Source organism: Motacilla alba, chromosome 8 (genome assembly GCF_015832195.1).
Source record: "Motacilla alba alba isolate MOTALB_02 chromosome 8, Motacilla_alba_V1.0_pri, whole genome shotgun sequence".
In the NCBI taxonomy this organism is placed as follows: domain Eukaryota; kingdom Metazoa; phylum Chordata; class Aves; order Passeriformes; family Motacillidae; genus Motacilla; species Motacilla alba.
Window position 1 is genome coordinate 17,827,113 of NC_052023.1, and position 18,421 is coordinate 17,845,533.

Sequence of the window (18,421 nt, forward strand, 5' to 3'; positions counted from 1 at the left end):
AGAAAACTGTTAGTGGAGACACTGGACTTGAGCCTGCCAGGAGGCCCAAAGCACCAGCAAACCAGTGTTGGAGCAAGGACACTAAATGAAATGACACTTGAAAATGTTCAAATTTACACTGTGTGTGTGGGGAAGGAAGGCGAAAGGAAGGCAAGTCAAAGGCAGACAAAGAGGTGCCAGAGAGGGGCAAAGAGCATGAGACATTCTGCACTCCAGGAAATCAATGGAATAATGTACATGTGAGTTAACTCATTAATGGTTCCTGGAGTGAATCTTAGAGATTATGAAACACCAACTGACAAGGTTCTACAAAGAAAATCTGTTTAGTAAATGCAAAAAAGAAAAATCACAAACAAATCCAAGCTGGTTTCAACATTTATTTATAATTCATTCTTCAATTCATAAATCAAGAAACAAAAGCCAGGGTATCTTTTTAATCAAAGCTTTTGCTGCTCACAATATATGGTATAAGAAATGGAACTGATAGATCATTTATTATTGTTATGAAACTAAAGGCTTTATATTCTTAAGTGGAGTAAAGCAGACAGCAACATGTTCATATTAGAAAGTTCCTACTGTGAGTGAAAAATGGATTAAAATTGAGATACTGTTTAGTAAGACAGATGAATCTGTAGTTATTTTTGGCTGTGAAACTGCTAGAACTATACACAGCACTGGGAGAAATCACCTTGCCAGTTTACCCTGTGTGTCTGTGTTTGGCAAACATGGCCTGCAGGGTGTGTAGTCCATTTGCACGCAATCAGATCTCTGACCTGAAATGTGTACATCCTGGAACATTAATTGGCACAATTAAAAAGTTATTTAGAGGATGAGCTTGGAGCAAAAAATGTTGTTGCTTCTCAGAATCCTGAAATGCAATCTGGACTTCCTAATAAGCCATTTTAACTGTTTGCAGAGATGTTGTGAGTGTTCACTGAGGGGGGAAAGTAATGATCAAACCACCCATGCAACACACAAATCTGAAGAGTCCAGCATGTGTCAGCGCCAAGCAAATTTGTTCTATAAAGTGACTAGTGTGAAAAAGAATTAGAAAGGATTATAAAAATACACTACCATATGTTGTAGTAGTTGAAAGTGATTAATCCAGTTCTTAAATCCTATTTTAAACTCCCTTTCATTTGTCTATAGAAAAATAGAAGCCACATTGCTTTGTTTGCATGCTCTGTAGTTAATTACATCTTCTAAGAAACTCTTTTAAAACTAAATGTAATGTTTAATTACAAAATGCTCTCCTTGAAAACAGTTAGCTTGTACATTGATTTGTAGTTCATTAAAAATGCTTTCTTAATTATATTTCCAGCCAGAAAATACACAGAGATTAAAGAGTCTACAGAGAAGTTTTGAAATCACAGCATGAATTGCAACAAGAAAGTTACACTTCAAATAGTGGACAACTGACAGCCACGACCACCTTTCTGTAATTTCAAAACTTAAATGTTGCAAAAATAGTAATTGGAAAGCAGTGTTCACTGCACCATCTATCAGTATAACATTTTTTATAGGAGTAGATTTGCAAGGACTAATTAGAAAGCAAATCAATTGCATCAAAGAAGGGTAAAGCTCCCCTCAGCTGCGGGGCCGGGCGCCTCAGCGCGCGGGGTTCACGGCCAAGGGCAGCCCACGCTTGGGCTCGTAGGGGGTTGTCCTGGAAACCATGCGGATGCAGTCGATGACAGGGCACACGCTGAGACACAGGGTGCAGCCTGTACAGCTGTCAGTAACCGTGGGCAGGTGGGTTTCGGGATCAAACTGGATAGCCTGCAAGCAGGAATAAATGTTATTGATGTCACGCGCGGGAAAGGTCAGAATTGCTCCCATCCCGGTGTCTGCATTTCCTGCGCCGCAACACTTGGAGACATCTTGGTGTGATTCTGCACTGCGGCTATAGCAACTGTTCCACTGGCAGGAAACAAAAACAACCCCTCTCCAGACACTGAAATTAGAGAGGTGGGCCAAATTACACCTCGGCAAAAGCTCACTGGCCACAGGGGCTGGTTACAAAAGGAGGAGTTTGCTCCACGATATTTAAACTCCCAGAGGGTATTTCTCCTTGATGTAAAGGAAGTATTTCCTAAGGTAGCAATGTGCTGGGGTTATTGGTTTAGAGACCACACCTGTTCAGCTTCAGCACAATGCCCCTCACAAGGCATTCTTTTGACTTTTATTCTCAGCACAGCATAAACAATCTAATTTCATAAACAGCGAAGAAAAACACAGCTTATTGTGCCTCGTGTGATTACTTTTCTTTGCAAATCTTTGAAAGGAATATCAGAGTTTGGGGCAGGCAGAGCTTGCTTTAGTTCTCACTGTTCCATGCAGTGAATCCTCATTACCAATTAGGGTGATAAGTGTATTTGAATGTGAAATAACAGTTGCAGTCTCAATGATATAAGCTCCTGGTTATAATGGAAATGGCAATTAAAAGCAAAAACAAAAGCTTCACGCAACCGCAAAGTGTCAATGTCTAAGAAGCAAGACTGGAAAAGTAAAAAATTTTAAAAAGCACCATAAACACTAAATATCCACTTTGAAGAGTTTAGAAGGGAAAATCAGGCCTGAAAGTTGAACTCTGGCAAACAAGCAGTGTCTTAGCAAATCTCCCTGACCACTGTCAGCATCTGGGGGAGGCAGGGAGGTGATGGGAAGTACTGGCGCTGCTGCAGGTTGGCTCCTACGGCAGATTTGAGGCATTTGGGGTTTCAGTACTAGGAAGGCACAGAAGTTGCTGTAGCAACCAGCAAGGGCACGAAGTCTGTAGTAACTGCTCTGGATCTCTGAGTTTTACTTTAGCTTGAGCACAAAGAGAGCTCTGGCTTGTGAGTATTTAAAGAGGACTCCTTTCTTTCTCTCTCCCTAACAACAATGCACATCTTGAAAGGGAGTTCAAAGAGGGAGAGAAAGTCAGGACTACAGTGCTGACTTTAAATTAAGGAAAGCTTTTCTCTTGGAGTCATACAAGGTGACAGCTGTGTAGGGCAGCATGGATATTTATGAAACAAAGGGAAGCATAAAGCAGATGCTGTTTTGAAGGTGAGGAGGGGTGTTGTTGGTTTATTTGCAATTAAGAATTCCTTTGCAATTCTGTTCAAATAATTTCTTTTCAATTTCCTTAATTCAATAAGGCAAAAGCCTTTTTCTTTCATTTTTATTTTGTGCTTAGAAAACCTTCTGAGGGTTTAAACTTTGGTTCTTTTGGTGCTGATTTTTATTTCCAGTTACAAAAAAATAAAATTTACTAAATCTAAATCAAATCTTTTGCTCTCTAAGGGTTATATGAAAAATATAATTCTCCTGATGAATCTGATGTAAGGGGAAAGGTGAAGATTGCAATGTCAAGAAGAAATTTAGACAGTTAAAAGGCTACTGTAGTAATCTAGTTTTGGAAAAAAACACCATTAATTTTCTTGTATCAGTGGGAATAACCTTTGCTCTGACATAGTTGTTTCAAATGCAGTTGATTTGCAATGGAAGACTTCTTTCTTTGACTTTATGTAGCTCAAGTCATCAGACCTATTATTGGTTAGACTGAATTCAAGACAAACAAAACTCATGGTGTCCAGAGGACACTTAGTGCTCTATTAAAGTGTTTGTTTTTGGCAAGCTCTTTTCAGAATAAGATGTATGGAAACATCCATGTAGAAATTATTGCTTGTTGCATATTGGATTCCACGAAAGTTATGCTAGACCGTATTTTGATTTTCTTAAAGAAAATGAATCCTCCTGTACTGTCTTTTTTACTGCAGACCAGTCCATCAGCTCCAGTGGACATGGCATGGAATGGCACCTAGGCATGCTGATATATTTCATACAACTTGCTACCATATTGAGCAATCAGAAAAACTTTGCTGCAAATAGGAGCCTCAGCTCAAAATTGGGCCATTTTCTGGTCACAATGATTTCTGCAAGCTTCAACCTGCTGCTCAAAAAACCCTGGCAGTTATCCTGGAGAAAGGATTTGTAACTCAATCAAGATCAAAACAAAACCCCATCTGTCTGAAACCTGAATTAGTTTGGTTACTCTGAGGGAACAAGAACTGGGTTTCTTAAAAAGCATTTGGCAATAAGACCAGCCCATGTCTCCCCACATCCCCTTGGTGGGAAGGGATGTGTTCTTCCCTTGTCTCCCTCATGAACCTGAAAACCATCAAGAGCTATATGTACTGCCATTGGGGCTTCTTCATTTCTTCCCCTTAAAAAGAGTCCCATTTGCAGTCAGGGCCCTGTGACAGTGACATGGTCTGTGCAGCCCCCCAGGACCAGCCGTGCTCCAGCACAGCTCGTGAGCCAGAGCCCGGGAGCATGATGGGCTTTGAAATTCAACATTTTAGGCATCTGTTTTTACCACCTGCTCATTAACAGAAGGTGAATTCTTTCTTCCCAGCAGCAGAAAGATAACTCATCGTGCCTTTCTGCTAATTACAGCTGTGCTCTTACCTGGTAGCCAGAATCATTACAGGTCATGTAGCATTTGCCACAGTTGATACACATTTCCTCGTCAATCAGAGCCACAACTTGCTCTGTGTTGCACAGATCACCATATGTTCCAATATACTGCAATGCTTTTCCAATTACATCCTGGGGGGGGAAGAAAAGTTATTGACTCATTTATAAGATACCTAGTCACTCTCTGCAGCTGCACTGGAGCACTCTCTAGTACTTCAGCGAGGACAATTTGGCCATGCGTTTTGATGATATTTAGGATTTTTTCTTATAAATTTCCAAATGGCTGACCTTCATTCCCCCTGTAAAATACAAAGCATTTTCCATACAGGCATATTCTGAATGTAGGCAGCACTAGAAATATACATTGTGTACAAACACGTTCTACAAATAGGTTATACATTTAGTACTTGACTTTGCATGTGCTGCTGTTTTGTCATGATTGGATGAAACTTCAAGGAACAAAATGGAATGTCAACAGGAGTGACACGCTCTAATCAGATCATCTTTGGTCATTTCTCACTAGTACAGATTTAAGAACTCACAGCAAGGAAAGAAAAAACTGAGAGAGAACAATAATAGCTCTTCTCTCTTTAGCAAGGTGCACAAATGACATGATCATCAATTTATTGCAAATACTGCACAGAAATAAGCTCTGGGTCTAATCCTGCAAGATTTGTTAACTTCACAAGTAGGAGCTTGCTGCATTAACCTTACACATCAGTGCTGCAAAAGGTGTACGCCAGCACAGCATACACCAAAAAGGAAAGCTCTGCTAAACAAATTAAATGCAGAAATGAGTCCAACCTTGTCTTCCTAGTCTGCTAAGAACTTGAAAACTCAGCACTACTTTCTGAAAGAATGAGGTCTACCTGGTCTTCAGCACTTGTGCAATAGTATCTTTATGCAAAGAGACAAATTTCTTCATTCACTGGATGCAGTATTAGGACCTATGAAGTTTCTCCTAGTGACTGCTGAGCTAGAAAATTCAACCAAATCCGATGCCCAGGAAGAAAGACTGGCAAATTGTACTGTTTCCTTGTTCCAGAAACACTCAAAGGTTTTCTCTCTGCCAAACCCCATAGTTGCTGCCATGTGAAATACCTTGGTTGCATTCATTCAATACTAAAAGCCTTCCAGTTCTTCTCAGCACATGCAGAGAACATTAATGCCCTTTCAGCATAAAACAGCTATGGCACATTGCTAAAGGCAGCATGATGAGTGTGGACAGATGACTGTGAGCAAGTTATCACAGCTTAATGAGTTAACACTCATCACTCGAGCTGTGCAAGCTGATTTTGTGCATGGTCCAAAATCACTGCAAATTTGAACTAAAATCTGTTTGCTTAAACTACTATAAAAGGTCAATTAACTACTATGAAAGTGTTTCAGCTAATGCATTTTACTAGAACCTGACTTGAACACGAAACCCTTTACTGTGACTCCACTGATGAACTATGGTAACTAAATCAAATGCGATCTCCTAGGAACTGCTTACACTCCCATCTTTTCATTTCCAGTTCTTAATCAGAAACATTCATGGATTTACTGGATTCACAGCAGTTTTCAAATGTCTGCAGTCTTGTGTCAGCTGAAATACTGTAGTGGTAGACTTCAGCTCCAGTTTGTTTCAGCTCTCATGTAGGCTTGTCTGTTGACAAGCCTTGAATTTTGAACTCACTACAGGTTTCAAAATACACGTGTTTCTGTGTGATCTGCTGGCCCCAGCATTGCTAAGTATCCTTGAGCCTCTCCTGTGTGTTTACAGCCCCCAAACATTCCACTGCCACAAATCCATGTTGCCTGCAAGTGGTGAGCTGTGTGCTCGAGAATGTAAAGAAATTATGTAAAACCTGCACAAGATACAATTGAGTAGCTTTCCACTGCCTGCCCCTGTTGCAAAAGTATCAACGGGGGGAGATGCCTGAGAGTGATGAGCTTTTCAGTCTAAAAAGCCATATGTTTAAAAAGCATAGGTAATTTTCTCAGGGAGGTTCTGGATTCACATTTATATTCTTTAAATATTGTTTGGATGTTAACAAAACCCACAAAGCTCAAGTGGGTTGCAGAGATGTACTACTCCAGTAACCATGGAATGAAGTGTCTTGCTTATGAAAGAAGACAACAAGAACCTTGCAAGATGTTTAGCCTAGGAAGCTGATGGCAGAGCAGGAATATAATGTCTCTCTCTATATATCTGTCAGGGAGGAAAACGGGCTATTTAAGTTAAATGAAAATGTTGGCACAAGAACACACAATTGTAAGCCAGCCATGAATAAATTCAAAGCTAGAAATTAGAAAAGGCTTTTTAAATGGGAAAGGAAGGAGGTGGTTTGGTTAATGCCTTTCCAGGGAAACAGCTGGAGGAGATGGGGGAGACAGTCTAAGGTTTAGGGTAGCATTAGATAGCTCAGGAAATGGTTGCTTGAAACAACAGGATCAAAATTGATTTTTCCAGCTACAAACTTACAAAGGGAATAACAAAAACAATGCATAAGGCATGGTGATTCCTGCATTTTTAACCAAGCCTCACTTCTCACAGCTCAAAAAAATACACTTTTGGGGACTTAGAATCCCAAATAGGGAGCATGATGGCACTTTAGAGGCCTGAAAGTGATTTCAAAAGACTGTGTCAATGATTTACTACTCATTTACACTCATTGGTGTTGTGTCTTTTAATCACTTCTTTCTCTCAACCAAAGACTATATATTTATTCATTTGCAAAGTTTCAAGACATTATTGGCTAAAAAAGCAATGGTACTTAAAAGATGTTCTGCAGGTGCACTCTTTTACAGCATCTCAGAGCTTCTTGTTTTCTCAAATCATAAATGCTTGGAACAAAATAAACAGTGCAGCAAGAAATAATCAACTCTCACTGTTTAAAGCAGTTTCACTCCAAACAGCAACTGTCTAAAATGGCACTATGGGATTCCACACTTGTATATCTCAATGGCCTCCAGATCAAATTTGCACCGTTTACAGATTAATTTTTTTTTTTTTTGCCAACTGCCAGACCTGCAAACAGAAGCCAGGTTCTGAAAGTCAAGCTGTGTTCTTTCTGGCTTATGCATTAGCAGCAGCAATTTAAAAACAAACAAAACAAAACAAAACAAAACAACCCAAAAAAAACCCCAGAACTGGAAGTTAAATTTGCACCTCTGTGACAGCAGGGACCCAGAGTACTCTTTTTGATTACTGCTGTGCTCTCGTTCTCAACATAACTGAAAAAACTGGGAAAGGAATGTAGTCCTGCAACTGGAACTGTCAAGGAATTCAGTTGCTATGGAGAGAATCAGAGCAGAATCCATTAGTTCTATGTTACTAATGAATACAGAAAAAAAATTATTTTTGTCACTAAGCTAAGCAGATGTGGGTTTGAGTATAAACAAGAAGAAGATCTGTTTAGGAGGATATTAGTTTTGCAATTCTACAATAGGTGCATTTTAATGGTAATGTATCAACCATTTTGTGATGATTAGCTTTTCATTAGTCATCGTATTAGTAAACCTCTATCTGTAAATACAATTCCTGGTTCAGCTCTGGTCCTTGTAGACCTGCTGTGTCCATCTTCATGCAGATGCTTTTGTAAAACACATGCTGTGTTCTAGAGATGATGAACATCAGAGGCCTCTGATTAGAAAGCCATACACAGTGCAGGTACTGCATGTCATGAAGCAAGTCAGAGGGAACACACATAAGGAAAGTACCTGCCTTCCACCTGATCTTTTTCAGCAATAAAGGTGAGGCATGGTCAGAGAGTGAGAGATGAAAAGAAGAAACATTAGAAATAAAAACTATGGATTAAAAAATAAGCGGTCACCAGAAGCTGAGGGTACATGACCAAGGTCAATTTACAGTAAAGTAGCTTAAAAAATACATAAACTAACTTTTCTTGAAAGATTACAGACAGTTTGCCAATACTTAAAAAAGGCTGTTAAAGGTACTCTGGTATTTAGGGACCTCTAAGCCTTGTTTTCAGTATAAGAGCTGCAATACTAGCTAAAGTGGGCCTTAAAAATAATTCAAATCATAGAATCATACCATATCACACAATAACCTGAGTTGGAAGGGACCCCATCATTGAGTCCAATTATTGGCTGTGCGCAGGAGAATCCCAAAAAATCACACTGCTTGCCTGTGTGTGTTGTCCACTTAAATGAACCTTTGTAACACAATTCAGTATGGTTTCTATAATGAAAATTATGCTTCCTGTATTGATCACAATTCTTTATGAAGACTGTGAAGTAATACGTTTTTAAAAAAAACCCTCTTCAAAAACCAAAACCCCAGTAATTTTAATGTTTGACAAGGCCTCTGACACAAGAGAGCTCTGAAATTAACTAGCCATGAAGAGGCTAAACAGAGCAAAAAATAAAGGGCTGGAATACAGTGACCAATGTTCAGAAAAGGTAAAGCATTAGCAGAACAAAGTGTCTCAATTTTCTGGTTTAGCTATGATGTGGTTTAATATGCTTGAGTGTGTTTCAGGAAAAGCTTTGAACCAGAAGACTGTAGAGTTGATACAAGTTTTCATTTAAACTGAATTAAAATCCAAAGAACTTGTAGATGTTTTATACACCTAGATGAACAGGTGCTATCCCAGTGAGAAAATGCAGTTTGACAAGCAGCTTATCAACATAAGTAACTTTTGCTGATCTTGCCAACAGATACATTCTAGATTAAAGAAAGCTGCAAGAGAAAATGGGATAGGAGACACCACTGACGGCTCATGGAACTGTCCTGATCAGAGGCAAACAAACTAGCCCCCAACTACTGTACTGCTGTTGTTCCAATTAATCAGCCGTGATGTGGAGTATGCAGTCATTCCAGTGTTACCAACAGAAGCAGCGTGCCCTGGAGCACTGGGCAGTGATTAATGGGATGAAATTTAACTAGTCCAAATGCCAGATTCTGCACTAAGGATAGAGTAACACCAGGCAGAAATACAACCAGAGCAGCTCTGCAGGAAAGGCTCTGAGGGTGCTGCTGGGCACAGCTTGGTGTGGGTCAGAGTTGTGCCCTGGGGTGCAGCAAACATGACACAGCCAGCCAGAAGAGAGGAGCATCCCACTGTGTGCAGCAGTGCCTGGGCCTCACCTGGCAGGCTGCCCGCACCTCTGGGCCCCAGCACTTCAGAACCATGGGAAGGTACTTGAGTGCCTCCAGAGCAGGGCAACAGAGCTGGGAAAGGGCTGGGATGTTCTTTGAGGACCAGCAGAGGACTTTGGGCTTGTGTAGCTTGTAGTTTGCCCTCTCCAGCTTCCTGAGGGGGGGAAATGAAGAGAGAGCTGGTGATCTCTTCTCCCTGGTATTCAGTGATAGGATATCTAGGAATGGTTCAAAGCTGTGCCAGGGGAGGTTCACACTGGGCAGTAGAAAGCATTTCTTTACTGAGAGGTGGGTCATGCACTGGAACAGGTTTCCCAGAGAGGTTGTCAAAGTCTGTTTAAGAAGCATTTGGACAAATGCCCTTAACAACATGCTTTATCTTTTGGTCAGTCCTGAAGTGGTCAGGCAGTTGGACTAGATTGTCGGTCCCTTCTATTTTATTATATTGCTGAGGCACTTGAGGCAGTCCTTCTGCCACAGCCAGAGTGGGGAGGGAAAGAAGAAGTTTGGATTTCTAGGAATTCTGCCCATATCTAAAGACTAAAATTTACTTAACCACTATATATAATGAGAATATTCTCTGAGGTACTGTGAGAGAAAAGAGAAGAGAAGAGAAGAGAAGAAGAGAAGAGAAGAGAAGAGAAGAGAAGAGAAGAGAAGAGAAGAGAAGAGAAGAGAAGAGAAGAGAAGAGAAGAGAAGAGAAGAGGAGACCATTATGGGCTATTGCAGGGGAGATTATTTCTGTGATTCATGTTTGAGTATATACTTGGGAGAAGCAGCCTTAGACTCCCATAAATTAGGGGAGACACATGCATAGTTCAACCTGAAATATGCAATATCTCCACATCTATGATGAAGATTACAGTATGGTCTTTTCCAGGCAGGCAAGCACAAGGTAAAACGACTCATGTTAAACACACAGATACATGCCAGGAAGGATCCAAACGGTACAAAATAGTTATGGCAAAATAGAGCTGTCCTTACTTCAATATTCCTCACCTCCCAAGAGGCTTTTAGAGATTTATCACAGCACTGGACTAAATGTGGCTAATGCCTCCCGCAGTGCTGGCTTTTAGAAGGGCACTTACACATCAGCAAAAAAGACTTGCATATATGTACGTGCAAAAGACCTTGCAAATGTATCTGTACCAACAAGGGTGAAAAAAATGTCAAACAAAAAGGAATTTAAGCTTGAGGATCTCTGCGGATATTTTTCCAGCAGGTGGAACAGCATGTCATGCCCTAGCTAAGAGAGCTATGCCAGAATGTTTGAACTACCAAACAATCTCTACAGCAAAGCTTCCAGAACAAAAAAAAAAAAAAAGGAGGAAATAAAATAAACAGGTAAATGGTGACTGAATATTGTGGTATAGGCCCTGAAGGACAAATAACTAAATTATTAGGAAGAAAAACATGGGATCATGTAAGGAAAGAAATTAACGCAATAAGGAGGCAACCTGAGGTAGGCAAATACATCTGTGGGAGCTGTACAAAACTGCAACTGAAAAGAAAAGATCCAGGGCACATAGCCACATGGAGCACAATTTCTAATATTACAGACAAGTGAGAAAAGAATAAACAACTCTGCCAAATATAAAAATATGCAGTTTCAATTAATATTGAAAAATAGAGAGAAAAAAAGAGAAAAGCCATGGGAAAAGACATCCAAAAATAAATTAGATTTTGGATAATCACAGAGGGGTTTTAAATTGACAAATAAATGGCAATTTGACAGCATGTGGAATTTATGTAAGTGTTGGAATTTACATATCACCAACCCAACAGCCAATTAGATGGATGAGGAAATTTTGGGGAGGCATCAGGAAATTTGTAGCAACCTCCCCAAAAATACAACCAGACAAAGGTCATAGCTCTTTCAAGGGCACCTATCTCTCCTTTAGGTACAGGGATGGGGTCTAGAGTGCCCCCAGAGCATTCTCACAAGTCTCTCTGTCTACATAGGGAAGTGCTCCTGCTGTTTGATCACCTTGGTCACTCTCTGAGGGCTTCTTTGTTGTCTCTGAAGTTTGTCCAGGAGCTACTGTACATCTCTACAGGCCTCTGGGAATTTTTCCCTGACTTCCTCTTTGTTGGGGTGCATCACTCCTGAGCTTGGAAGAGGTGATTCTTGGATATTACCGGCTTGCTTGGGCCTCTCTTCCCTCCAGGGCTTTATTTCATGGTCCTCTATCAAGCAGGTCCCTGAAGAGGTCATATTCTCACTTCTCCCTGTGACTGAAATTGCTGTTTTTTCCCCCTTTTAAAAGATGTTATCCCAGAGGCACTGCCACTGCTGCTGATGGGCTTGGCCTTGGCCAGTGGTGGGTCTGTCCTGCAGCTGGCTGCCAGTGGCTCTGTCAGGCCCTGGGGAACTTCCAGCGGCTTCTCGCAGAAGCCACCCCTGCAGCCCCACCTCTATCAAAGCTTGCCATGCAAACCCAGTGCAACACCTCTCACTGCTGGTTTTGTCCTTACGATGAGAACATTCCCTTCGAAAGGGATGGCCAGACTGAAAGACTGCCAGGAGTCAGCTTTGGCAATGCCTGTCTTCTTGTAAGAGCGTCAGGGTGAGGAAGATGATACCCTGATTCCTCTGGCTGAGAAGCTCCTCAGACACCACTCAGAAGTATTCAATATCTGTGTAAACAAATGTTTGTTTTTGGGGGAATTCATTTTCCTCTTCCCCTGCAATGGGCTCTCTTTTCTTCTTTTTAATCTATCTCCTACTACTTGGATCTTTTTTTTGCTTTTCTACTTGGAGTTAAGCATAATAAATTATTAACCTCAATTTTTTAATGTTTTTTTCTTTTTCTAGTCTTCATGTCTGTTTTTCCCTCTTGCTAAACTTTTCCCTTCATTCAGTTTACTTGCTTTTGGATAGTTATCAGTTTTTGGGTTTTCTGCTGTTTTCAGAAGCAAGCCATCTCATTGAAAATGCAGTTATTGGCTGTTGCTTCTTCTTTCTCTTTTCCCCTACATCAATACTCTCCCTGCAAGGAGAACAGAACCATGAAACCTCTGAGGTCAAGCAGGCTTTGAAAATGCTCATCATAGTGAGGAAAAAAGAGTAGATTGCTGTTCTTTGTAACTTTTTGTATATACAGATATATAAGAAAACCTCAGCACAAGAGGACGGGAGGGGTTTTCAAAAGCGTGACATAAACCAAAATAAGCAATCCAAAAACCTGAGAGAGGTTTACAGAAGTGGCAAACTAATTAAATTAAACAGGAAGACGATTCAAAATTTCTCCTTGTCTGGTTCTGCCATCCTACCAGTTAGCTTGGAATACTGGATGTATCAGTAAACTGCAATATTCTTTTGGGAATTATATGGTTTTCTGAGCCACATCTCATGTTCTATTTTATGCTTGGTCTTATTTTTTCAAGAATTTTTACACGTCTGCTCATGTAGATATCTGATATTCTCCCATATATGAAGAAGACAGTCAACAAGGTCAACAGACATAATTTTCATATTGCTTTATAAATGGTCTCCATGAGAATCCTGATTAAAAAAAAGTATTTTTCCTATTCTGACTTGAAGTTTAAGTAAGCTCTAAAGTGAACACCTAGATTAATTAGCTCATGCTGTTTCATTTTATTGATATTTATTGACTACCTAAGGGGAGGGAAAAGCTTCAATGTATGGATTATGCAGTAGATAGGGGTCACAGGTTTTATTTTTACCTTGACATTTACTCATTGTAGACGGTGGATCAGCTACTTAGACAAACATTCTCCAGCTTTAAAAGTTCAATCTCTAAACCTATGACACAGCTTTTATATGTACTGAACACCAGCCTTTGCCATCGATCCTACATGAGGGATGGAGGCATTTAGCACAGTGCATGTAATCAAAAGGTATCATGCAAAACAGCTCATACTGTAGCATTCAAACTGAAAGAAATTCTAAACAGTTCTGCTTTGTTCTTCAAGGCATCACTCCTGCTTGATCTGCAACTACTGTTCCACTGCCTGAATATCTTCATTCTGAAAAATGACATTAGGGAAATACCAGTACATCACAAATCATTTCCCATCGATTTTGGTTAAAAGCTAGAAAGTCTGCATAAAGAGTTGTCTTTGATGCCCTCTAACAAGCTTAAAAGCAGTAATAACCAACTCAAACTGCTAGAAATGACTGTGCATGTCAACTGCCTATCACTTCTTGTGCATGTATTTTTGTTACCTTGATTGCTGGAATGGGTTTCTTTGGAACAAAGTGTTTTTTCTCAGGAAGCTCAGCAGCCATGCTCTGTGCCTTCAGTTTTATCTTGTTCTCAGCTATTATCTTTTTGCGTTGCTCCAGGTAAGGCCCAAAACTGGGCAGTTTCTGAAACAAAAATCAGTAAACATGATTATGGTTAGTAAGTGGGTATAGTAAAAAGATGAGTATGATCCCAAGGGTGAGATCTCAAGTCCACATTGACTGCAACTTGCTTCTTATTCAGGAAGCTGAAATTGAAATCAGTAAGCCTGCACCAGAGTGAGAAGTGAATAAAAATCAAATATGAACATTGGGATCTGACTTGGAAATAGATACTGAATATTAAAATATTAATATCTCACAGCAGAAAAATAGCTGAATTGCAGGTCAGCATCCAACAGTCTACTATTTCCCCATTGCATACTTGCTTATATATAAAAATGTATCATGTTAAATAATTCAAATGCTAACTTTATTTCTATTTCATTTTATACTATGTGGAATGGTATCATAAAATTATCAGTTTATTTAGAAGAGCTCCACAAGTATTTAAGATATTTGTATCAATATCTGAATAAATCAATATATACTTTTAAAGCTTACAAACAGGTATTTGGTAGTGTGATAACAGAAGGCTGTTTTAACCTGTCAAAGTAAGGCTAACAAACACCAAATGAACTGAAACACATTATAGTCTCCTAATTTTCCTCTATGTCCCACTTGCAATCTTTTCTGGAACATTTAGTCCTTGAACCCAATTAAGCAAACTCCAGAGGAAGATTTCACTGAATTGCAAAACTCATGTCTCACTCAAGAACATGAAAGAGCTGGATCAGATTTCCTAAAACACTCATCTTCCTGAACAAAAAAAATCCTTTTGCTTACCTGGAAGAGACACAGACAACTGTAGTGTGCCACGATCACAGATTTAGGTGAGTGAAAAATAGTAGAAAAATGGACTTTTGCTTGATGCAATAGACCATGCCCTTCCTTCCATGAAACTGGTTCCTTATTCTGCAGAAGTATTTTATCCACCTAACTCAAGCCTGTTCAGAAACTACAGCAGTACTGCAGAAAGCAGCAGGTAGTAACAGGGGATACATAGCCTGAGCAGCTGCTGGCATTAATTCACGCTAATAATACAACCTCAAAGAGCATATCGAACAAGATACAGTACTGCTGTGCTTATCAATTTTTTAAGAGGGAATTTCAATGTGAATCTTAAACCCCAGATTATTTAAAAATTTAAAAATTATTATTTTTTAAAACGGAGTAAATCCAGAAGAGGTTACCCTGCTCTTCTGCCAATCCTTAGGAGAAAAATTCCTCAATGATCTCTGTCACTCACAATACCCAACCTTGGCACCTTCTTGCTATGACAAACAGAAGCTTCCTTGGCTGCTGGGTTTTGGGTATTCTGAGCATACAGACAGAGGGTGACATCCTTGAAATGCTCAAGGATCGGTTTGTGGTCTCAACATATTTTTAACAGCAGGTCAGCTCCAGCCTCACCATGTCCAGGAGCTCTCCAGAGGTGCCTCCTGGAGGCTGGGATTGAACCCTGCTCTGGGTCACAGCCACAGTCTGGGCAGCATCAAGGCAGGACTGGGGGTGCTGCAGGTTCCAAAAGCAGAGGTAGCCTGAGTTTGCCTGCTGGCAGACGCTCTTATTTTGTCCGTTCAGTGGGAACTTTGCTCCTGCATGTCATGGTCAAGGCTTCCTTACAGGCATCAAAATTTCCTTTCTGTGCATTTGCTGGACATGAAATGTTCTAGGACATCTTAAAACCAGGCTTTGAGAATTCCAGCAAACAGCAGTGAGGTGGTGGCCTTATATACTGAAGTCAAATAAGGCAGCAAAAGCAGAATTATTTTAAACAGCAAAATAAGTAGAAGGAAGAATTTGTCTAATTCCAATCTAATCAATAGGCTGTAAAGCACACACACATAAACTCAATTCTCTATACGACTTCTAAAAAACCTAAAACTTTTCGCAGAATTCTTAAAATTACGAATTTTGATAAAAAGTATTCTTATATGTCCAGTAGGCTGAATCAATTCGAAATATATTTTTGGCTATGAATAAGTAGTAGCTGTGTCACTGAGGAACTATTTCCTCTCCATAATTTATGTGCTGATGCCAACAACTTTGGTTTGAGAGGGCAGGAGACCTGATGACAAAGCGGTTTTGGATTCTTTCCTGTCTGGCCAGGAATTGAATTGCTGACTTTGAGAGTAGGTAGCAAAGCTAATTTTGCTGAGGTTTTAACTGAAGGAGTAGAGAGAGGAGACAGTTGTTCACGGCTTGACTGATTAAAGATCATCTCTGGGAACAACAGCCAAATCTTTGCAGAATAAATCCTTTACTTTTCTGTTCTCTTAATGTACACCAAATCTCTCAATTTCTACAGGCAGAAACATTAAGAATACTAAAATTAAATAGGTGATTTAAAGAAAAGTGTGGAAAAAGAACCTATTTTTGTGAATAGGTGAAAAGTGAATTACAAAGGTTAATTAATTTTCATAGCTGTGAGATGGGAGTATTTAGATTTTTATATCTAACCTAGCTGCTAGCTGGAATGTACAGTGGGCATTTTGAGAAGTGTGCAATGCCTTCATTTCCATAATTCAGATGTTTTGTAATGACATGCATGCAGTAAAATTAAACCATACAATCCACATATTTTAAAAATAAATTATGATTTATCTACAAAACTGTCCTCCAATCTTCATATTTGCTGTGCACTGCTGTTTTTCAATCAAGAATTTGGCTACATGGAATTTAAAATATTTAAGGAAACATGTAGGTCTTGGTCCAGGCTTGGGCCCATACACAATGTGCTTCCAGTGACTTCACAGAAGGTGACTGTGTGCCCATACAAATGGTCTGGTTATTTTGTGTTTGGGGTCTAGTAGTTCACAAGCAGCCAGGCCAAATTTCATTAAACAACACTGAAAACCAGCAATCTTTTCTATAGTAATAAATAATACATGAAAATGTAGCCTCAGGAGCTTAGGAAGGACTTATTGATGGTTCCCCTTATGAGTAATGCTCAGACATATGGAATGTCGAGGAGACGGCTCATTGTTCAGAGCTGCGGTTGCAAACATTGTGCAGTCAAAGGCCAGAGGAAATGGCAAAAAATATTTTAATGAAGTGTATGCTGGATATAGCAAAGGTGGAAAAATGTTGAAATAACTGCAGAAGAGATGGATATTGAAGAGATTTTAAAATTAAATTGCCTCTAATCATTGTAGGGGACAACTTCCTAAGCACATGGGGGATTTAGCAACAAAATTCCTAATGAAAGCACAAGCACAGAGCTTGATGTGTTTAACTCTGTTTGCTTTTGAAATTTTTATATAGTAATTTTATTTTTTAAATTTCCAAATATTCCAGTGTCACTAAACTCTCCATACACTGGTATCTTTGTCAGACCAACATCTGCCTAGAAAAAACAATTAATATGAATATGTGGAGCATAGCAAGTGCTTAGAAGATTGCAACAAACAGAGTAATTAGATAATTCTTGTCTACTTATATATCTGTATCAGTGATGTCTATAGCTGCATTATTTGTATCCATCTGTCTCTATATAGACATAATTCAATGTGTTTCTGTGTTCTAACATCAAGAATGGAGTCTAAATAAATACATTAAGGGGAATTATTTCATTCTTTATAATTGCATTATCACAAAACTTTAAGCTTGAAATATTTTGCTGGAGTATTTTACAGAAAGAAAACAAAAATCCAAATCCTCCCCCCACCTCTGCTTCCAAAAGCTGCCTTTTAACTGATGAACTGTATAAATCTTCAGCAACATTGTGATTTTTGTTTCAGTACTTTCTCCAGGGATTCATCATTGATGAATTTATTCTTACCAAAAAACCTAAATCCTGTTCATTTAAAGATAACAGTATCTTCCACTAAACCTGTCTCTATTCAGATATAAAAAGGCATTACCCTGCCAATAGAGAACTGACAACTTAATGAATCAACAATGAAACCTTAAGCCAGAGAGCTTTAAGGTGAGTAAGTCTGTTTTGATTATAATTTATTCACAGATCAATCTAAAGGTAATTGAGCATATTATGAACTAAAAAAGGTGCTTGTTTCCTAATGGCTAAAAGTAGAGAGAATCCTCCACTTCAGATTGCTGCAGTTTTTATGGGCACAGCAGCAAGCAGCCTGAGCAGCAGAACAGGCTGGTGAACAGGGCAGTGCAATAGGCATCAGATGACCTAGACTTCATTTCTGACTTGGAAACTGATCTGATCCTTACTCTGGGAAAATCCATGTATGTCTCCACAATGTAGTCATGCGTTCCTTATTTGGGACCTGTCTGCTCCTAAGGGGCTGAATGCCATTTACTGTTAGAAGGCACACATTTCAGCTGGCACAGTGTATTGGGTTTGCATGGCAAGGTTTTGGTAGTGGTGGGCTACAGGGGCTCAGGGAGAGGCTTCTCCTGTGTCTGACTGAGCCAAGGGCAACTGGCTCTAAAAGGGACCTGCTGCTGGCCAGGGCCGAGCCCATCAAGAATGGTGAGAGTGCCTCTGGGATAACATGAATACCTCACTAGCAGAAGGAATATGAAGGAAAATGTGGGGCTGTTACTCAGTGGAAAAAGGAGCCTTGCA

General features: G+C 39.7%; 1 protein-coding gene across 1 annotated transcript in view; it reads right to left on the reverse strand.

Annotated features, from left to right (window-relative positions):
* Window positions 1-362: 362 nt before the first annotated feature.
* The window catches only part of DPYD (dihydropyrimidine dehydrogenase), a 337,889-nt gene continuing 319,830 nt past the window's right edge, over window positions 363-18,421 (reverse strand). Inside the window, exons 21-23 of the mRNA XM_038144404.1 lie at window positions 13,762-13,905; window positions 4,456-4,596; window positions 363-1,779 (exon numbers count right to left, since the gene is read on the reverse strand). Of these exons, the coding sequence (XP_038000332.1) occupies window positions 1,609-1,779; window positions 4,456-4,596; window positions 13,762-13,905 (456 nt within the window). The 3' untranslated portion in view covers window positions 363-1,608. The remainder of the gene's footprint in view (window positions 1,780-4,455; window positions 4,597-13,761; window positions 13,906-18,421) is intronic.